A 24135-nucleotide genomic window follows, 5' to 3' on the forward strand; every position below is an offset into this window, starting at 1 on the left:
ACAACACGTGAATACGTAGTGCTCCCGTTTTATACGCTGACTGCGTGCCGGTTGTAACGAAATTCAATGTTTTCCAGGCTGAATAAATCGCCGTTGTAACAATACTCTTTAGCAGCTCGCGAAACAGTAAATAATTTTTCCGCATGAGAATTGTTCAAACGGGTACACGGATACTTCTGACTTATCACTGCAAAGCTTGGAAACTCGTCATGTGATAATTTCTAGCTTTAAAGGGAAAAAATGGAAACGTAAAAAGCGAGCCATGTGTGTCGTTGATTATGGGACCGGTTGAAATTTTCACGAAAATTTCAATAATTTATTTTCCACCGACACATATGTCACTCAAAAAATTACAAATAAAAACTGAGCGAAAAGGAAAACAGAAAAAATTGACAATAAAAAAGAGATAAAAAGAAAATGAACAAAAAAACAAAAATAAAAATATTGCCAAAAACAGGCAAATGAAAATGTTAACAAGAGAAGACAAATGAAAAAATTAACAAAGCCAAATAAAGTAATAAAGGTAAAAGCAAATAGAAACGAATTAATAAAAAAAATAAATAAAATAATGTAACAAATGAAAAAAGCGAACAAAAAGAGTGTAGACTGAAAAATAAAAAATGTTTGCAAAATAAATGAAAGGTAAAAGAAGTTAAAAACAAAAGTAAAAAAAAATAAACAGAGAAATATGAGTAAATGTATGAAAACCGATAAATAAAATAAAGAATATAAAAACAGAAAAAAATTGTTTACTAGGTGGTTTGAATTTGCAACAATTAATTGAACATGTCGCTTCACTGTCACCACAGTTATTGCAACATGATCTATCTCTTCAAATCAAAGAATAAAATATAAAATATTATTTGAAATAATAGGTATTAGCAGAAATGGCCGAATATGGGTCATCATGTTCTTGGTGTAGATTCATCGCAAAAAGTTTTATCAAAATCGATAACCCAACGACTGTGACCTCTCCTAGTTAGTGGCAAACCAGTAATACTTTGCTGTATAGGGTCACATTGTTGCAGACTATTTGCCAACTCACGTCAAATATGAAACTGATGTTCCGGTAGGTTACGATGGACTCGTCCACCTAAACTTCCGATTGAATGGCTGCACCGAGATTTCTCGGTTTTCTGACTTTCGACTTTTATGCAACCTACTTTCTTATGGGACCGTAACGCGGCTCACGCATCAGCGATTGCAATAGTTTCCACGAAAGGATTTTCTAAAATGATGTGCTCTATCGCTATTATTTACGAACCTTGTATCGTGAGACCAAAAATCTTTGACGATATGCCAGATCATCAATTTTTTATGTATCAGAAATTCTTTCAACACGGTTTTTTGTATATTTGTAGTCGTAAAGAACGATTAGAGTAAGATAATACGTACGTTCGCAACTTGCAAGCTTTGACAGTTGATTCTGTTTAAAAATTAAACAGAATTGTCTAATTGTCTTGCGTGTTATGTTGATTATATGCATGGTAGAGAACGCAAAGTAATGAATATACGCTGTAAGGTTATTGTAATAAATACATTCAAAATATACTGTAGCAACTTTACTGCGTATGATTAGTGTATGCAGGTCATTACTGCGCACGATTATGTTGTATAATTAACTACTGCGCATTATTATTACGCGCAGCAAGCTACTGCGCATGATTTTCATGCGCGGTTCACTAATGCGTATGATCGTTATGCGCGGGTAACTACTGCGCACGGTCATTATGCGCAATTGACTACTGCGCACGATGAGTCTGCGCGGTTGACTACTGCGCACGATCAGTATGCGCGATCAACTACTGCGCACATAATTCAATTTCTAGATCATCTTATAACAATTCTTTAAAATACATTTACTTTATACGCTCTACATTTTGTAACATTAAGGATGAAAATTAAGTAACTATGAAGGTATCAATATAAACTGGAAGAATATATTCTAAAAGTGGGACGTGTTTGATAATATTAATGCCGAACGTTTATAAGAATGGATATTAAAACATCGGTAACAATCTATAACACCCAATGAGGTACAAAATAAGAACATTATAAAATTATATTTACATGAAAGTTTTAATTGATAATCGAATATTTATATTTTCGTAATCGTTATTTTAAATTGATTGAAAAAATAAATAGAATGTTTTGTATTATATAAAAGTTTTTCTCCAACCACTACTCCAACAAATCAGTGAATACATGCAGACTTAGGCAACATTTCTAGATCGTAAGATAGTCTCGTTCATCTTGCAGCATATAACTCGCAGAGTTGCAATGCAGGACAGCTGGGCCCAGGGGATACAGAAACGTTAGGTTCACTGACTGCATGCGTCACATGTTGGCTTATCGTACGTCACTTCCTGTTGAGGATGAAGGAGTTAGGAGGATGATGTTGGCAGCTAGCATGGTCAGCGGAAGTGTTTAGGTATTGTGTATGTATAACGATTCCTCGTTAATTCCCGACTGGTTGGCTTCAATAATACATGGATCTTATCGAAACTGAAACCTAAACTTAAAAAATATGAAAAATTTCACTTTCTTCAAAAATATAATACACGGAAATAAAACTATAAGTTATAGTTTATAAAAGTTATTTTCTATTTCAACAGAACCACCGTGGATGAATTTTTTAAATTTAATTCCCGACCAGGTCTTATCGGAACATCCTTCAGATGCCAAAGATCGTTTCTCAGCGCTATATTGGCAAATAGCTGTTGAGGCTGTTGACATGCCATTTCGTTTGACGGAATTGCAATACCAGATCTCCAATTACAATATACTGTCAGTCTGAACATTTTCACGAATACGAATTTATCGATCGTCCGGGATCGATGTGCGGCTCGTAGTACACCTAATTTCTATCTGAAGTGCCGGTTAATAGGTTTTGACAGGGAACTGATGAAATTGTACACATACCGTGTAAAGCAGTTACACATACCGATGCATTATGAAACGGCAGCGAAGCCGTAACTGGAATTCCAGCTGGTAGAAGCTGATCGCACGATCTCCACACTATCGCGCGTTTTAATCCATTCCTTCTCCAACGTACCGACATTATTCCCCGGCATTATTCCAATAGGAAGTCTTCGCCTGGCTACCGAGTCGAAGTTGAAATGCAAAGAGAGACATTACGTCCTTACGCGTCCGCCATTATGTACAGCTATTTCTGACCGCCTACAGTTGCATACTCCACGTGCACGTACGTACAGTTAGTTCTCTGGAACTTGCACAATTTAGCTCAAGGATATTATGGTATCACGCGGTAACGACGTCTTCTGAAACGTCTTCGGAATGAAGATATTCGTGTATATCTTGCTGTAATCTTCGACAAGCTTTATCATTCTTGCGTTATTACTCCTCGTTTCGCTCAGTACGTTCGCCACAATAATATTTAGAGCAGTCTTATAAGCAAATCTCCTGGAACTTCAATCTGCTTCAATGCTTTATGGTCTGTGATTTCCACTGATTTGCCTTTCTAGTGGAGAACATGGAGTAACATCGGTAGGATAATCCCAAGACAAAAATAAACAAAATAAAACATTTTCATTACTGATTCGTTATGAAATTTTTACTGACACTTTCCTGATTGAAATGACTCCAAATACGACATAATTGTCCACATGTGAATGGAAATATCCACATTCCCACGTACCGATATTCATGTACCAATTTATGCGTTAAAACTTAGGACACCCGGTATAATCCTCTTAATCCTCCAACCTAGATTCTTTAATCCTGCAGTGTTCTTCTTTGAGAACTAATCTTAGAACAAGCTAATTACTGCTATAGTTGCAAGGAAAATTGAAATGTTAGGTATTTGAAGATCCAGCAAAATTACAGTTATTAGATTCCAGACTAAATTGAGCTGTAAACACGGTTTTGTATACGAGCTGTAATGTGCGTCACAGTATATTATGAGCGAAACTATTAAGTTTTGTTTCCCGAGCGAAATTGTAGAAGCATCTCTTTAGCGATTCAAGTAGCGTGAGTCAGCCATTAGCCGGGCTCGTTGCGTGCAAGTAATCGAGATTTCTTCACGAGGCAAGTGATTCACGATTTGTCAACAGATCGTGAGTATTATTTTCATTACCATGTATCACGGGACATAAATGGCCTCGTAAAGTGTTACACGGTAGCACTTCCAGGGTCGATAAGATGAAATATGAAATTAAATTACTGTTATATTTTTGGGTCGATCTTTAACTGTGAGCATTATTGTTCGGTACAATTTAAGACTTCCTACTTCCTTGAAGTGTATTATGATATCGTGGGCACGAGTTCAAGGAACGAGTGAAACAATCGTCTAACTAACTGATTACGTATAGTCAGCAGAGACGCGTGGAATTGTTAGGATATATGAATTCTATGAAATGAATTTGACGTCGAAGATATACAGTAAATCAGAAATGTATTAAGACGCTTGCTATTGCTCGGCTACGTCATATTTGCTGAAATGTGGGGTCTTGAATTAAATAATTTTGTTACACTTCATGTCAGAGATTTGAACAATTTTACAGTTACAAACATTCAAGTTTCGAAATATAACTTGAATCGAAATATAACTGCTTATAATGAAATTTCAAATTTAAATTCATGTAATTGTAAATTTTTCACTTGAATTTTAAAAAGTTCGAATACTCATTCAAGAAAAATTGTCGCTAAATGTAAAAGAAAAATATTGAATGAGAAGTGCGTTTGTAATTCGCGCCTTTCTTTAAACAGCGACATTTGTGGGCCTTAGGTTCGTACTATTCTATGGCGTCATGTCGCGCGTTTTTGCAACTCGCTTTCGCCGTAATACCTTATTAAGAATACTTTTACTTCCACCATCAATAAATAAAGTCCTTAACACAATGACTTCATAAATTTATTCTTGCTATGGTACAGAATCTTTTGGAACGCCTAAAGTCATTTGCAGTATTAAAACTCTTAACTGTTTTACTATAAAACAAAAGCGCAATAGGCAGGAACAATAATCGATTAAGTTTGGAGCTTGATTAGCTTGTAAACTTGAAAATTTGATTTGTAACTTACGTAACAGGCTTTTAGCGCTTGACGAAGCCATTTTGTGCGTCGCAGCGTCAATAGTGACGACTGTTTGACGCAATCATGAGTTTCCCAAGTGGACTGTATCTAAGAAATGAATTTCCCTTCGACCAGAGTTTATTTTGCCGTGACTCGAGAGTATCTTTCCAAATTTTTACGTTTCATAAAAGCTTGAGTACAATTTTTGTGACGTTGGTGAAAGTTATTAATTTTATATTTAGCTAAAATTCGTGTGCAGATGCAAATGTGAATGACATATAAAGGAGGTCTTTACCCAAAGACCGTAGCAAGTAGTAAAACCAAGCAATACCTCGACACGAATAGAAAACTGCTAACAAAAGACTACTGCTAAGGTTAAGGGTTCGGATGTGACTGACAAATAAAAAAATACTCGCCAGAATGGACTTGGGTCTTATTGCTGCTACGGATAGTTGATTTGAAACTACAATTGATGTAATATGCATTCTATGACCTAACATTACCTTAATCATGTAAATAGTTGTATGATACTTTACAAATTCGATGGCATTATAATTTTCTGTAATAAGCAGTGACACACCTGGTGCGTCAGTTGAGTACCATATTACTATTAACTGACGCACCAGGTGTGTCGCTGTCTATTACAGAAAATGACGTATGATGACATCACAATACATCATCTTCTGCAACAAGCAGCGACACACCAAGTGCGTCATAACCATTATCTGACGCACCAGGTGTATTACTACTTATTACAGAAAATGACGAAGCCATCAGAATTTAATGAATTCAAAATTTGAAATGTACAGGGACAATATAGAAATTTGCAAACGTCATTCAGACAGAATAACCAGTTTTTGTCTACCTTGGAAGCATGGAAAGCAAACTGATATTGAATAAAACGGTCATGAAATGAATATCATCTTTTAATTGTATCGAAGTTAACAAATATTTCGAACAAAAGATCCACGTAATGTACCTTCGATGGGTTTGGATGTCCAGCCATCAACGAATATCGAGTTTCCAATTATTTATATTTCAAATTGATAAAACAACTGATTTATTTTGCGAAAACTTTGGACGTGTTTCCCAATCCATTTACTTTGCAGTATCTGTTTAATAATTCGAAAGCAGGGAATATTACACGTACTTTTCCGCCATATTGCAACTCAAAATATGAACTGTGATTTACTGTTGTTATTAAAACCGTCATGTGCGAATCAGACTCCTCTTTCTGTGATGCACGGGTTATTTCAGGGAAAAGGTATAAAACAGAAACTGGGGATTCTCTGCGAAATAATAAACAGAAAAGTCTGCCGCCATTTTGAGATTTAAGCGGCGGAAAGTTGCGTATACGCTAATGAATAATGTCGAGTTCCGTTGATCCACTGCTTTCAACCAACAATAATTTTTCTAAGAATTATTTTGTACAAAGAGAATATCTGGGACATGTAGAGTTTGCTTTGATGTTATTAAAACTTCGACATAAAAGTTGCGAAATATTTACATATTTTTAATGGAAGCTTCATTTGTAGACTGATGTAACGAAAATGTTATTTTATATTTTGTATCGGTAAATCGTACTGGAGGTTCAATCTGATACAGGTGCAACAAACATGTTATCGATATATTGGTAAACTTAATGTGCAGTGTGCATTCGAATATAATTACTCCATTTTGAAATAGGGACAATTGTAATTGATGCTGAGTGAGAATACAGGTTGCCTCAAAAAAGATATTCGCACTTTGAAATTAGGATTATATTACGCTGGTTATAAAATTCATTAGATAAATAGATCAGATTGTACTTGATGCTTGAGTAAGAAGAAATACAGGCTGTTTCAAAAACGGTACTCACTTTGATGTAAGGATACATTATACTTAAACAAAAATTCAGGCTGTCTCAAAAAGTGTACTCATTTTGAAATAAAGACACATTATACATGATACTTGAATAATAATACAGGCTGTCTCAAAATACATATTCACTTTGAAGTAAGGATAGATTATATTTTGTTAGGTATAAAATTCATTACATAAGTAGATTAAACTCCGTTTTGAGGCAAGGATAGTTTATTCTTGATGCTCGAGCAAAAACAAATACAAGCTGTTTCAAAAATGGTACTCACTTTGAAGAAAGAATAGATGATACTTGATACTGAAATAAAAATACAGTTGAATACATTTTTTGAGACACCCTGTATTTTTATTTAAGCATCAAGTATAATGTATCCTTATTTAAAAATGAGTACAGTTTTTGAGACAGCCTGTAGATTTGAGACATGAAACGTAAATTAATAACATGGACAACACTGATAGTGAAATTGTAAATTTAATTTGATTTATGAAAATATAACCCAACATAACCTAACTTTATAATCGATTTAAAAATCTACAAAATACGTTTTGAATTTAATTTTAACCTACTTTATATTAAGTAATCTAACACATGCTAACCTTGTGATCAATTTAAAAATTTATCGAGGCAAATATATTTTTAACGTAGCTTTAACCTACTTTTATATTAACTCTACAATTTAACATAGCAAATAAAATTTTGTGTGAAAAATATTAGAATAATGCAATTACGTATTTCGTTAGATTAAGTTAGGTTGAATTTCAAATTTACACGAAAATAAGTAGATTTCAATGACAAAATCTGAATTAGACTTAACGATCTTTTAACGATGTTAAAGAGACATCGTTAAGTATTAGTAAGATATCGATAATGTATCGATAATCGATAGTATCATTAGAGATGCGACTGTCGATTATCGATGCATCAACCGTATATCGATACCATCGTTAAGATACTGTTAATGCGAATAAAAAGAAAAGATATAGAATCTGATTGAAGTAGTAATTTGGGATTCGAAAATTTTAAAAATTTAAGAATTTTAGAGCTTGCTAATCTACAAGCATAGAAATTTGTAAATTTCAGGATTCGGAAATTTTTAGTTTTGAAAATGTGATAGTTTGAAAATTTAGAAAACTTGGAAAACTTACGAATTTAAAATTAGAAAACTGGAAAATTTATTAATTAGAAAATTAGAAAATTGGAAAATTGGAAAACTGAAAAATTTGAAAAAATAATAGAAATTTAGCAATTCAAAAATTTGGTGATTTTTCAAATTTATAAAATCCTAAAAAACTCGAAAATGTAAACCGTGGAAGATGTGAAAATCTAAAAATGTAAAAACTTAGGAAATTTAAAAATTCGAAAATATATAATTTGGCAAATTGGAAAATTCGAAAATATCAATCCTGGAAGATTTGAGAATTTGAAAACGTAAAACTTAGAAAATTGAAAAACCCAAAAATGTGAAATTTGAAAGATTGGATAATTCGAAAATTAGAGTTAGGAAATTAAAAAATTGAAGCACGTAGAAAATTTAGAAATCCAAAAAATTCGAAAATATAAAATTTGCAAAATTTAAAAATCTGAAAATGTAAAACCTTGTGAAACTAAAAAATTCGAAACTGCAAAACTGATGTAGCATAAAAATTGAAGGTTAGGTGAAGAAAATTAAAACCTTAGAAAATAAAACAAATTTTAGAATTTTAAATTTTAAAATGAGAAAACATTCAAATATACAACGCTTTCATTATCTTCTCACTACTTCAGCGCCGCTTGTTTGAAGAATTATTATTAAAAAGCAACTTAATAGAATACACTCTTAACAGTATTTACACATTAATAAGTTTTCACTCCGTATAACAGCACTTTACAAAGGACAAGTTAGCCAGAAGTTTGTAAGAATTAAGTTATACCTTACTTCAGATATCGCAGCTTCTTCAGAAACTTTTCAATAGCTATTGAAACATTATCAAAGCGTTCGGAATAAAGTTATCTCGTTGCGAGCAGAACAAAAGAATGTAACCGATGCAAAATTATTATTCAAGATGAGAAATAAGAAAGAAGAAATTTAAGGACATCTTTCTCTTCTGCGGAATACAAGAACGGTTTAATGGGTTTATGAAATTTTGAAGGATTAATTGTAGCAGTTTTAAATGGAATGCCAGAATTAAAAGGATGTAATTGCAATAGTTTCCATGGGAGGATTTTCTAAAATGATGCGCTCTATCGCTACTATTTACGAATCTTGTACCGTGAGACCAAAAATCTTTGACGACATGCCAGACCGTCAATTTTTTATGAATCAGAAATTCTTTCAACACGAGTTTTTATATATTTGTAGTCGTAAAGAACGATTAGAGTAAGATAGTATGTACGTTCGCAACTTGCAAGCTTTGACAGTTGATTCTGTTTAAAAATCAGACAGAATTGTCTAATTGTCTTGCGTGTTATGTTGATTATATGCATGGTAGAGAACGCAAAGTAATAAATATTCGCTGTAAGGTTATTGTAATAAATACATTCAAAATATACTGTAGCAACTTTACTGCGCATGATTAGTATATGCAGGTCATTACTGCGCACGATTATGTTGTATAATTAATTACTGCGCATTATTATTACGTGCAGCAAGCTACTGCGCATGATCTTCATGCGCGGTTCACTAATGCGCATGATCATTATGCGCGGTTAACTACTGCGCACAATCATTATGCGCAATTGACTACTGTGCACGATTAGTATGCGCGGTTGACTACTGTGCACGATCAGTATGCGCGATCAACTACTGCGCACATAATTCAATTTCTAGATCATCTTATAACAATTCTTTAACATACATTTACTTTATACGCTCTACATTTTGTAACATTAAGGATGGAAATTAAGTAACTATGAAGGTATCAATATAAACTGAAAGAATATATTCTAAAAGTAGGACGTGTTTGATAATATTAATACCGAACGTCCATAAGAATGGATATTAAAACATCGATAACAATCTATGTATAACTCCCAATGAGGTACAAAATAAGAACATTATAAAATTATATTTACATGAAAGTTTTAATTGATAATCGAGTATCTATATTATTAAATTATTATTCAAGATGAGAAATTTAAGGACAAGTTTCTCTCCTGCGGAATACAGGAACGGTTTAATGGGTTTATGAAATTTCGAAGGATTAATTGTAGCAGTTTTAAATGGAATGCCAGAAATAAAAAGATGTTGTAAATCAAGAGAGTTGGGAGCTTTCCAGAGATTCTAACGAGCAAGTTTAGCGATAGAGTCGAGAGTCTTGAGAGCAGGGAAGAAGCTCCGAAAAAACAAGAGCTCGTATATTCAAGAGTACCTCTGCAATAAAGTATCTCGCACAAACTGGGATATACAGTTATTCAGAGGAGAATTATTTAATGATGTTTGTAACAGAGATTCTTGGATTTATTTCGGATTATGCGGACTACGTTGTATGTGCGTAAAATCTGAAAGGGCTGCGCATAAATCTGGACGTTTGAAATTGTTTGGTGTTATGAGAATTTGGAGTTTGTGGAGTTTTTGGTGGAGAGGTAGATATGGACGATTTGAGAAGTTGGAGTAGTTGGGGAATTTGCGAAATATAGGACATTTAGAAGTTTTAGGAAATTTTTGAAAAAGGAACCTTGGCAGAATTAGCAAATCTAGGAACTTTAAGAAAGTTAAGAAACGCGACAAATTTAGGGAACTTAGAAAATTTGTAAGAAATACAAGAAATTTGGGTGATTTGCGGAATTTAAGGAATTTAAGGAACTTAAGAAAGTTAGGAAATTTCAGAAATTTAGGAAATTTAAAAATTTTGTACGAAATGCAAGAAAATTGAGTAATTTAAGGAATTTAAGGAATTTCTTAATTTAAGAAATTTAAGGAATTTAGAAAGTTTAAGAAATTCTAATTAGATTCTAGTTAGATTCTAAATTCCCTAGATTCCTACTTCCTTAGATTCTGAACTTCCTAGATTCCTAATTACTTAGATTTTAAATTATCTAGATTTCTACTTCTCTACATTCTAAATTACCTAGATCTCTCATTCCTTAGATTCTGAATTTCACAAATTCTAAATTCTCTAGATTCCTCGTTCCCTAGATATTAAATTCCCTAGATTCTTAATTCTGTAGATTCTGAATTCCTTAGATTTCTCATTCCTTAGATTCTAAATTCCCTAAATATCTAATTCTCTAAATTTTGAATTCCCTAGATTCCTAATTTCATATATTCTAAATTCCCTAGATTCTGAATTCCCTAGACTCCCAATTCCTTACATTCCTAATTCCCTAGATTCCTAATTCCTTAGGTTCAGTATTCCCTATATCCCTGGACACCTTAAACTATCTAATTCCCCAGATCTCTAATTTCCCCTGTACCCATTCTCATATAATACTCTCAAATTTATCGAAACGCAAATCCTAATTTGCCAAATAAATTCCCTAGATTTTCTAATTCCACATATCCTCATTCCAAGTATTCTCACATCCCCAAACTTCAGTACCCTTTCTCCCAAAATCTGAATTTCTCTCATTTCCCTAAAATATTTGAAAACATATCGGAACGCGAGCCCCTAAACATTCCGTAACAAGAAAAAACAGACTTGGCCCGCATTCAAAATAAACGGCCGCTACGTTCTAATCGAAATAAAGCGCAAGTACGTTGCACCTGGCAGTGTATCCATGCAAAGTAAGCTTAAAGGCGGTAACAGCAGATCGAAAGCAAGACTGAAAAGCGTGGAAAGATATTACTCTCTCTTGCACCGTTTCACGCAATCTTCATGGCCGGGTTGTTGATGCACGTATCCCATACGTTTGCGTGCCTCGCTGTTCACTCTTTGGATTTGCGCACGAACACTAAAGCAACCTGCATATGTTAGTCCGTCGGCCCTTCTGCTACCAGCTAGAAGGGATTTCCAGCGAACAATATCTCGACCGATATATATTCACGCTTCTGAGAGGTCGAATAACGAGACAGACGTATCTGAGAGATTTGTATCGTCCTCAATTCCGCGTGTACTATCGTGGGACGCTCTGTGCGATGGATAAAGGTGTGTATACACTGAACCCACGTACAACGCGGAGAATACGTTTTGTGTTACCGTCCTGTCCTGCTATATGGCGCGCTTTTATATGGCCTCGTTCGCGGATCTACCCTTCATACAGACTTTCAGCCATACGATACTGATTTCATCTTAATCTACGGGATAAGGGGCTTTAGCAATTTTAACTTTGTAATTTTCGCGACTCACGATTTATTCGCTTTCGGGGGATATCTTTAGATTTATTTGCGTGGTTACGAATTTACGAGCACGGAATTTGTGGACTTGAAGGTTGTGAATTAATAACGGAGGAAGTTTGTTGCTTTATACGTTTTGAAGGGAATTACGTTGATGCGAATTTAGACATTTTCAATCTTTAAGTACGGTTTATGTGAAATTAAATATTATTTTCGAGTTTTTTAATTTTGTCATTTTTATGTTTAAATATTTTCAGGTTTGAGAGTTTCGTAATTTGTGTACTACAAATTTCAAGTCAGAATTGTCAGTATATTTCATTTTCTCATTTTGTAAATTTTGGAATTCTTAAATTTTGAAACTGAAATTCCTCAAATTTTCTAAATTTTTTTAAGTTTCTTAAGTTTCTTAAATTTCTTAAGTCTTTTAAGTTTCTTAAATTTCTTCAATTTCTCAAGTTTCTTAAATTTCTTCAATTTCTTAAAATTCTTAAATTTCTTAAGTCTCTTAAGTTTCTTAAGTTTCTTAAGTTTCTTAAAATTATAAAATTTCCTAAATTTTCTAAATTTGTTAAGTTTCTTAAATTTCTTCAATTTCTTCAATTTCTTCAATTTCTTCAATTTCTTAAGTTTCTTAAAATTATTAAATTTCCTAAATTTTCTAAAGTTAAATTTGTTAAATTTGTTAAATTTCTTAAATTTCTTAAGTTTCTTAAAATTATTAAATTTCCTAAGTTTTCTAAATTTGTTAAGTTTCCTATACAAGTTTAGCTAGAAATCTAGGGAATTTAGAATCTTTGGAATTTGTAATGTGAAGAACTAGAAATCTAGGGAATTTAGAATCTGGGAAATTTAGAATGCGAAGAACTAAGAATCTAGGAAATTTTTGATCTAAGGATTTAGGAATCCAGGAAATTTAAAAAATGAAGAATTAGAAATCTAGGGAATTGCCATAAGAAATTAGAGTTAGGAATTTCTATAAATCTTGAAATATTATACAATAAAAATAGGGACATACGAAATTAGAGATCCAAAAAATTAGACAAACTAAAAAATGTAAAAATCTGAAAATGTAAGTGTGAAAAAGTACCCCCGAAAATTTGCCAATCCAAAAATCCGAAGATCGTAAAACTCGTACTTGCTAACTACCAAAATGGGCGAGAGAAGTTATCCGAGCGTGGTTCGTACCTAGTTACGTGAGTATAACTCGAAACCCATAAAACCATCATAAACTTCTGCGACGACCTAATATCCGAGATTCTAAAAAGAAAAGCGTACATAAAACCGATGCTTATTACACGCTCCGTCCGTCCTGGTATCGCTCAAACGTCTGTGTTTCTATGATGCTCGAACATTTTTCTATTTACGGTAATATTTCGAAAGACGAAGAAAGGTAAGCCTTCGCGGGAAGACTTTATCCGATATACGGCAACAGCATCAGGTTTATTGGTCCTGATGCAGGTAGCTGGCTGGTAGAAAGTGATGACAGTAACGCCGGCATTCTGCTTCCTCTTTTTTTATGACTTTCTCCGTTTAGTTTATCTGTGCTCCAACCTACCCGGCTCGTCGTCATGGACTTATGGCGCCCATAAAGCCCTACCCCCGCGCTTTTCAGGAGTTCGTTTCGTAACTTTCATCTCCGTATTTATATGCTATGGTAATTCCGAAAATTTTCAGTGAAAACGCGATAATACAGGCATACGGTAGAAAATACTTATTGGCCAACTGTAAACGGGTTATACAGGGTGTTCCAAAATTGTGGCGCAGAAAGGGATGAATTTACTTCAAACAAATTTTTTCACGTAACTTCATTTTTTTTTTAAATTTTAAACAGTTTCCAAAGATGTATACAAATATTTTGTTTGCGGTATATAAAATGATACATGCAAGTATTGATACGCTACATAAATTATAGAGGTTAAGGCAATCTAACCTAACCTTGTCAATAGGAATAGTTAATGTATTGATTAAATTGTAGAGGTTATGGTCAATTGGTGACAGTTCGAGGTTAAGGTAACCTAACCTAACGTTGTCACTAGGTTATAGTTAATGTATTAAATAAATTATAGAGGTTATGGCCAATTGGTGACAGTTCGAGGTTAAGGTAACCTAACCTAATCTTGCTACTAGGTGCAGTTAATATGTTGTATAAATTATAGAGGTTAAGGTAACCTAACCTAACCTTGTTACTAGGAATAGTTAATGTATCGAATAAATTGTAGAGGTTATGGTCAATTGGTGACAGTTCGAGGTTAAGGTAACCTAATCTAATCTTGTTACTAGGTACAGTTAATATGTTGTATAAATTGTAGACGTTAAGGTAGCCTAACTTCACCTTGTTAATAGGAATAGTTAATGTATTGAATAAATTGTAGAGGTTATGGTCAATTGCTGACAATTCGAGGAAACTTTGCTGGGGAATTTTGTGTCATTGTGACTCACCCACCATTGAGTACGTGGACTAGGATACTGGCTGACTCGGCCGTAGATGGAGCACATGTGTAATTTCCAGAATCAGCAGGTAACGCTCTTGATATCAAGAGATGCGACGTTCGCGTTTGCTTTTCGGTGACTACGCTGATGCCTCCTCTCTGACTATAATTTATCACGTGATCACCCTTGTACCTATAACAGTAAGAGGGAAACGTTAATTTAACCCTTTGTACTCGAAAGATACATTCATCGTAATAGGACAATTTGAAATGGGTATTTTTTAATAAGTTATATGTGTTTACATGTACGTATACGTGTTTATAGTTATGTGTGATGTATGAATATAATGAAATAGCAGTGGTAACAATAGTAAAGAAATATCTGCAAAGGATTGAATAAAACTTTTCAATGTTTTTACGAATTCCTTTTTCATAATGAAACAGGCGATTAACAGTAAAAAATAACATCAAAAGTTTTAATGAAACTTTTCAGTCCTTTCACAAATTCCTTTTCCACGATGAAACAGGCAGTGGTAATTAATAGTAGAAAAATAACTTCAAAAGATTTAATCAAACTTTTCAAAGCTTTTTCAAAGGTCTAAAAGTTACCATTTGCCAGCAGCAAGAATTATAGAATTTAAAATATGAAGGTGTTAAATTTTCAAACGTTGCCATTTTTAGTGCTTGTTATATAAAGAATTAGGTGCAGCGACTATGATACACAAAATGGCCGCGTGAAACAACATGGATGACTATGTTACGTTACGTCGCAGCCATGTTTATGTTCACATGTTTTCTGTAAAATTAAAAGGCCTGTTCAAATTGTAATTATATAATTTATTAGCTACCATGATACTGCTGTACATAACATTAACACATGTTAATATCTTGTATTTCCTTTGCATTGGTCACAGTTTGTGGCATGCTGCGTATACATTGATCATATGCTTTATATCTTCATTATTTTCCCAAATATAATTCTTCTCAACTCAATGTGGTTAGAGAGTTGTAAACTAGTCTTTTAGGCTCCAGATTTTCTATGGCATTCACCAAATTTTACCTGACGCGCTATCGATACTCGAGCCTAACGTAAACGCATGGCCCTTAATCACTCATCACACAATTATCACGATAATAACAAATTACTATGTATATATTGTTATCAACGTATTTAGTAATAATTTTGACCTACGACAATTTTCCGTATGTGAAATAATGTTATAGTCATGAAGGTGAAATTTTCGTATGTGATCCTAATTCGATCTGGTGTCTGTATTTTGATTGATGTGATGCAGTACTAAAATATGTAGACACAACTTATAATTAATATATACCTTTTCTATTTATATTGTTATTAAAGTAACAAGCTTTTAGTCTATTTCATTATTGATATTTAACTTAACTAAAATCTAAATTTACCAAAATGTCAGTCATTTTGACTGTTGAGATCACCTAACCTACCATAAATCCCAAAAAGCCATCCTGACTTGTGTAGCACTTTTATCACTAAAATATATAAAAACACAGTTACGATTTATATATTCCTTTTGTACTTATATTGCCCCTAAAATAGCAAGCTTTCACAATATTTCATTACCGATATTTGATACCACCTACCCTAACATAAATCCCAAAACGCCGTCTTGACTCATGTGGCACCTTTAGTACTAAAATATATAAAAATACAACTTATAATTAATATATACCCCCTGTATTTATATTGTCAAAATAGCAAGCTTTCATAATATCTTATTACCGATATTTGATAACCTAACCTAACATAAATCCCAAAACTATAAATTTTCCAATAAATTCGTCTGGTCCAAACGATCGAAGGTTGAGCCAAAGGGTGTAACGGGAAGAAAGGGATCAATTTCAGCAAAGCAAATGATTTTGCTGTATGCCAATCAGGAACCGTAGCTCGGGTTCGTTTATGGCGTGTAATCGAGACCTTGGGAAAATCGTTCCCGATGATCTATAGAGAAGTTCATCGGTCGAAGTTTGTTCGTGTCGCGACGCGAATTCGGCGTTTATGTTCGAACCTAAATTGAATTTCAGAAAGTCCAATTAAACTTACCAATAAATGAAGGACGGCGGCTCGGGTGTTTGCAGTACGATGCAGGTCAGATTGATGTCGCTTCCGCTTTTGATGTACAGCTCTGAATTACCGTTAATCTTCGCCTTTGACACTGCGAACATAATAGATCCGTCATTAAATCAATGGGGTTTCTGTGTGGAACAGCTCTCGGAGTAACGGTAATTAAAATAATAATCATTTCGTGGATGACGGATTAGGACCTGCGAATTGATTTATGGGTTCGAAATGTTTTATATAATGTTGTTGTTTTATGTAATATAGTGTTGGTTCGTGGAAATTTGGGAATTTGGATTTGGCAAGTTTCATGTGTGGGGGTTTGGAAATTTTTAAATTTCGGGATTTGGATACTGGGGAATTTTTAGATTTTAATTGTGGGGAATTTGGGGAACTTGGTGATTTGATTTGTGGAAATTTGGGAAGTTGGAGATTTTAATATTTACGGATTTGGAAATTTCAGGATTAGGATATTGGGGAATTTGGAAATTTTAATATTTACAGATTTGGAAATTTCAGGATTCGGATATTGGGGAATTTTTAGATTCTAGTAATGGGGAATTTGGGGATTTGAGGATTGGGGGATCTTGGGGATTTGATTTGTAGAAATTTGGGAAGTTGGAGATTTTAATATTTACAAATTTTGGGATTTGGATATTGGGGAATTTTTTGACTTTAATGATGGGGAATTTGAGGATTTGAGGATTTGATTTGTAGAAATTTGAGAATTCAGAGATTTTAATATTTACAGATTAGAAAATTTCGTTATTTGGATATTGGTGAATTTCGCGATTTGGATCTAGGGAAATTTTGAGATTTGAATACTGGGGAATTTGGATCTAGGGGAACTTCAAGGTGTAGAGACTATATTTGAGTACTTGAAGATATAAAAATTTCTAAATTTAAGTGATTTGAATATTTGAGAGTTTAGGGATTTGGGAAATTTGAAAATTTGGAATTTGGGAAATTTGAAAATTTGGGATTTAGGAAATTAGAAAATTTGAAAACTTGAAATTTGGTCTTTGGAAAATTTGGAAATTGGGAAATTGGAAAATTGGAAAAATGTGAAAAATTGGAATTTGAAAAGTTGGAAAATTTGAAATTTGGGCTTTGGAAAATTGGAAAATTTGGAAATTTGGAATTTGAAAAATTTGGAAAATTTGGAAATTTGAAAATTTGAAAATTTGAAATTTGGGAATTTGGAAATTGGAAATCAATACAAAGTGTAACTCTCTAAATCAATGTTAAATAATGTAAACTATTATAAATCAGTGTAATTTAGTGGAAATTCCTGTAAATGATTGAAAACGACTACAAATTGGTTGAAATTACTGTAATATTGCGAAAATCAGTGTAAAGTAATATAAATTAATATAAAGTGACATAAACTAGTGAAAATTGCTATAAATTACTGGAAATTACTATAAATTGGTGTAAATTAATGTAACTCTGTGGAAATCAGTGCGAAGTATTGTAAATTAATATAAAATGGTGTAAACTAGTGGAAACTCTAAATCACTGGAAATTAATATAAATTGATGTAAATTACTGTAACCTCGCGTAAATTAGTGCGAAGTACAAACAATGGCGAAAACTAGTATAAATTGCTGTAAATGAATATAAATCGTTGTAAATTAATGTAACTGTATAAATCACTGTTACGCAAACATGTAATACAAATTAAAGTAAATTGCTGTAAATTACTACAAATATTGCAAACTAATGAATATTAAATGTTCATTAATAATATTAATGAATATTAAAGTCTGAATCATCTCCAAAGCACCTAATTACTCCACACCCAAAATAACATCAATGTCAAAAAGTTTTCCATCGCGTTAAAATTGCGATGCATATCGCAGTAAATGTCGGAGAGCAAAATAGAACGAACATTAAATAACATTTTCATCAGATACGAACCTACAACGCTCAAGTTAAAAGACTGACTAATTTTCGGCTCAGTTGAGACCTGACACTCGTACGTTCCGCTATCTCGAACTTGTGGTGAACTAATCTTCAGGGTCCATTCGTCACTTCCGTCGCTGTGCAACGACACAAAGCGTTGGTCGTTGGTGTACGTTAAGATTCCCACGGTGAGAATGTGCAAATCCCGTTTCCTGATCCACGACACCTGTAAAAAGAACCAAGGAAATCTTCGCATCAATTCGGGAACCGACGAAAAATTTCTCTACGTGACGTACAAGATAAAGTCATTTTATCTACGACCGCATTGTTCATATTCAACGGCTGTTGTGCATATACATATAAATCTCAATATGTATGAGAAAAGCTGAACTTTCATGAAATTTTCGGTAAACGTGATGTAGAAGCGTTAATAACTAATACATATAAACGTTAATAACTAAGACATATAAACGTTAATAAATAAGACATGAGCAAATCGGTGAAAATTTTTAGGTTGACTTAATTGTGAGGAAATGCACATGAAGACGATTTTTTAAACGTGTAAATAAATACTACGAATTTATGGATGAATAAAGCGAAATTCGGAGCTTTACGATAAAAGTTAATCTTCAATATCATTTATTTAAATTATCAAGAGATAACAATATATTTTATAAAATATTCAAGTATTTTTATGATCATGTACCATAAACTTAATCGATGTCATTATGGTTAATACAATCGATTTAGATCGCTGCAATTCTGTTACAGTCTAAAGGATCATAAAATCATTATCTTATGACATCACATAAATCTGAGTTCAATTTTACATCGCATCACGCAGGAACTGAATATTTTTTTCATGAAATTTTGCTCGGAGGTAGATCAGAATCTGTAGATTTGGGACAGGTTTTGTGGCGATCAAAATTGAAGTACTACAAAACCTTAACTACAATTTCACGCGCATCTTGGCGGCAAAAATGGCGTCACCGTATCACGTCACTATGTCATACGAGTTGAACATTCTCTGTCACGACAAACGCACAAAGAATATAGTTTATCAAAGAGCTCTGCGATGGTTACAAGTTATTCAGCGAGCCAGACTTCAAGAATTAATTGCCGGTGAAATTTCACCGCTCCTATTCTAATTTGGACAACAGTTTTTTTAATATTCCAATCATTACAAAAGTAAATCTGATTATTGATATTATCTCTTCTTCAAAAATAAAACACGCGAATTTCATGAATATCTTATTCTCTTATTGAATCTTGCTGGCGATATTTATTTTTAACCCTGCGAAGAGGGTAGACGGGCTAGTTTATTAATAAAATGAAACGAACTAATGAAGACGTGGTCTCTATTTGATATTTTCGCTTTAGCTAAGTTAATGAGAGCTTCCGGGGAAGATATTTTGTTAAAATATAGCAATCTAAATTTAAATATTGGCGCCAACTAGCGAAAGCGTGAGGCTTGTGAAGGCACCACTGTTTTACCGCGCGATCGTAAAAGGTTAACTTCCGGAAAACGTGTTACTCTTCGTTGTAAAAGCGGCGTATATGTAGCACGGCGAATTATTATTAAGAAGAATATTACTATTATTATTACAAAAGTCTAAATGTATCATTAAATCATAATTAACAAATTACAGAATATTTTATAGTATTTGAAGCGTGTAAAATTATTTTGCTTCGTCTGCAACATACTTGGTATAATTTTAAATAACCAAGTCATAAATATTTGTGTAAACATAAAGCATTTGTAATAAATAACATTTAAGAATAATATAAATGTCTTAAGGAATAGTATCATAGTTTTAAATATTAAAACCGAATATTCGTAAAATTGTTATATGAAGAGGTAAAAAGATTAGTGTTAAAAATCCCATATTATTGAAAAATATTAATAAATAATTCAGAAAATATTAATTAATATTTGACATATGACAATTATATTTGTTAAGTAAAAATTTTATTATTTTATGTAATGAATAGATTTGTTGACACTCATTTACTAAACTTAAATATGGTCTAAATATAGTGAAGAATGAAAAGGGGATGAATTTCTTAAAGTGGCTACCTTAAAAAATTACCTGTAACAATGCTTATATTTTAAAATTAATGATCTAAATTTGGAACAAGAAATTACGATCAGTACTTCTCATAAAATAGAAAATAAATATATGAAACTGATTTTAACATAAAAAATGTCAGAGATCGTATAAAACCATACGATCTTCCACTCCATTTCTATTTTCGCTAAAAAAAAACAATCCCCAGTTCTCCCACACAAAAAAGACCAGGAAATGAGTAGTAGTAAAATTTCACGCGATACTAAATTATGTTAAAAAAGCAGCGTATCATCGATAATAAATCCCTATAATCTTTCACTGTTACGCTCGAATAATTCTACAAAAACGAACTCAATATTTATTGGATAAAACGGAACGGAACAGAGGTAGAATTTATGTTTCTGCGCTTTGGTAAATCCGGTCTGAAATTATCGAGAAAATCTTCCCTCTATCCGATGCAGCCTGTCCCTCGAAATTCGTATTACGTTCGAAAAAAAAAAAAAATATCTTCGCTTTTTTCGCCCCCGTTTCGACGAAGCTCTCGACGCGAAAACATTTAACCGATCCGCAATAATCTTGGTACACGGATATCGTTTTCTATCGGACTCAATTACTCGGGACTTGTGCGTTGAACCAGTAATTTTTCGTAGGGGGAAAAAAAACTGTCACGGTTCAATTTAACTTTCGGTCAGATATAATTAGAACAGCGGCACGCTGGAAGCCTGGAAAATGGATGGCTTATCGGCGAAACGTTTATCCCCCGTGTTGAACGGTGTTGAGAACGGAGAATTGATAACTGCAAAATGTCCTCGCAGAAAATTAATCGTTGTAAGTCGTACGTAACTTGGGTATTACGTGGATACTGGGCGGAATACAATGGCGGGAAACCGCCGGAACGGTCTGCGTTTGTTGCATTGATGCTTTATTAACGTTGTTATTGTTCGATTGGGTTTTATTGTGCTTGCTTTTGTGGGATAAGGAGACGGATTTTGGAAAGGGGAGGTTTGGTAAGGTTGATGTCTTTATGTAAGTTTGGGGGTGGAAGAATTTGAAGGTATGAAGGTTTAAGAATTCGAAAATTTGATGATTTGATGATTTGACGATACAGTAATTTGGTGATTTGACAATTTGACAATTTAACAATTTGACAATTTGTCGATTTCATAGTTTGACAATTTTACAATTTGATGATTTGACTATTTTACAATTTGATGGCTTGACGATTTGACTATTGAATGATTTAACAATTTCACGATTTCATAATGTGACAATTTTACAATTTAACAAATTGATGATTTAACGATTTAACGATTTGACGATATGACATTTTGACAATTTTACAATTTTGCAATTTTACAATTTTGCAATTTTACAATTTTACAATTTTACAATTTTACAATTTGACAATTTGACAATTTGACAATTTGACAATTTGACAATTTGACAATGTGACGATTTGACATTTTGACAATTTGTCGATTTCTTAATTTGATAAGCTGATTATTTGACAATTTGACAATTTAACAATTTGACAATTTGACGATTTGACAATTTCCAAATTTAAGATCTTCAAAATTTTGAATACTCAAGCTTCCTAACCTTAAACTTGAAAATCATCTAATTTCCAAACTATCAATTAGACAAATTTCTAAATTATCCATTCAAATTAAAAACCTACAAATTCTTAGGTAGTACAATAATATTGTACTGTAAGATTCAACTTTAACCTCATTTTACAATAACTCAAGCAAACAAGGAATAACTTTTGTTAAAGTTGTCATTAATTAATGTCACATAATTTTTTAAATAGCAACGACCTTTTAGATTTATTAAATAATAGACCATTAAAATTAATTGTACTTGGCTAACAGCTGGGCATCCTTACTTTACGGAACGTAATTAAAATTTCCTGTCTGAATTCGATTCTTTCATTTCTTTTGATTTTCAAGATTGCATTTTACAAACAAGTACGTAATTAACTGAGTGGGAATTTTGTTGATATTTCTGTTTATTTTTTCGTACTTTGGAAGTCAACGTTTTTAACTTCATTTCACAATAACTTAAGCAAACTAGGGATTACTTTAAAGTTATCATTAATTTGTGTTACATAATTTTTTAAATAGTAACGTTCTTTTAGATTTATTAAATAATAGATCATTAAAATTAATTGTTCTTATTAATTTTGTTTAAACTCTGAAATCAAGCATTGGGTTTCGGCACTAGTAGGTAACATGATACCCAGCAGAGGTTGAACGCTATAGGCGCCATTTTACGCGAGACCGAATTATTAAAGAAACCAACCCCAATATATAACATTAATACTTATATTGTAATAAGTATATTTTGTATTCCACACATTTATGTTAATAATAATCATACAAAAATATTCTGTCTATTTTCAAACCCGTCGTAACATCAACATAACCTAACATTATATAATACACTTTCAATCATTTTTCTTGCATTATAAAGCCGCACAAATTCTTCGGACGAAGGAAAAGACAAAGAAAGAAGATTACAAAAAGATCTTGTGCAGCAGTAAAAGCTTTTAGAACAGACACTTCGTTACAAGTTGCCAGTGCAAAGTTTCACGAGCCAAAATTAATTCAGGAGAAACCCATTGTGATTGATTAAATTGAATTTATTATAAATCAAACATTTTCATTCCCCAAAACATCTTGACTTTTTCAATGAAATGATGAAAATAATTAAATGCATACATATTTAACATTCGGAGCAGCAATAATTAATGACTGAGACATGCTACGAATATTGCTGAATTACTGCGGCATACGAATATTTCCAGATTTTAATTAATTTATAACCGTTTCTTTCACAAATATAAATTCATATTATTTTCTGCGAAAGTAGAAATTTCATCCGTTCGTATTTAATTATAATTTTGTATTTTCTATATGTAAAATAAATTACTAATTGCTTCTTTAATTGTTTACCTTATAATTTAAAAATTCTGAAACTCAGTTCTAATAAATTTCAAATTCAATTAATGTAAATATGTGAATCAGTTTATTTCCTCTATCGTCATATCATTCAATTTACTAGTTGATAATAATTGGTAAGAATGAAAAATAAAAATATTTTTATTTTTCGTTAAATTCCACTGGTTATTGATTAGGTTATTATTAGAGATTGGTAGTTCGAATTTAATCTACCTAACACAGGTAAAAGCAGTCTAGGACAACGTTAAATAACATCAATATTATATCACTTGCGGGAAACAGTAATTAGTAAATTTTGATTGAAAAATGTATTGAAACGTATCCGGAGAAATTGCAATTATAACTCGTTTTCAATGCGGCCTTCACCGCGTTGTTTAAGCCACGAAAATTTTTCAAATCAATCCTCCCGGACACAAGAGCTCGTATAAATGAATTTCATCCATCAGTTTCATCGATTACCTACTAATTTTTCGACACTTTTATTACAGGATGTTCGATTCGAAAAACCTATCAATAATTGTTTCGCCGCCCAAATTA

The 24135-nt window shown here is 32.7% G+C and overlaps 2 protein-coding genes across 16 annotated transcripts in view; one reads left to right on the top strand and one right to left on the bottom strand.

Annotated features, from left to right (window-relative positions):
- LOC100876585 (opioid-binding protein/cell adhesion molecule homolog) overlaps positions 1 to 24135 on the bottom strand; it is a 657546-nt gene that overhangs the window by 248695 nt on the left and 384716 nt on the right. For 11 of the 15 annotated variants that reach the window (XM_076540714.1, XM_012288703.2, XM_076540720.1 and 8 more), the window contains 3 exons: positions 18585 to 18795; positions 16650 to 16761; positions 14583 to 14765 (listed from right to left, as the gene is read on the bottom strand). In XM_076540714.1, the coding sequence (XP_076396829.1) occupies positions 14583 to 14765; positions 16650 to 16761; positions 18585 to 18795 (506 nt within the window). Of the gene's footprint in view, positions 1 to 2142; positions 2513 to 14582; positions 14766 to 16649; positions 16762 to 18584; positions 18796 to 24135 lie in introns of those variants that run through there. The other 4 variants (XM_076540723.1, XM_012288704.2, XM_076540722.1 and 1 more) reach the window with 3 other exon arrangements.
- Positions 1 to 24135, top strand: part of LOC143265949 (uncharacterized) — a 199091-nt gene that overhangs the window by 63174 nt on the left and 111782 nt on the right. The window lies entirely within an intron of this gene.

Source organism: Megachile rotundata, chromosome 15 (genome assembly GCF_050947335.1).
Source record: "Megachile rotundata isolate GNS110a chromosome 15, iyMegRotu1, whole genome shotgun sequence".
NCBI classification, from domain to species: Eukaryota; Metazoa; Arthropoda; class Insecta; order Hymenoptera; family Megachilidae; genus Megachile; species Megachile rotundata.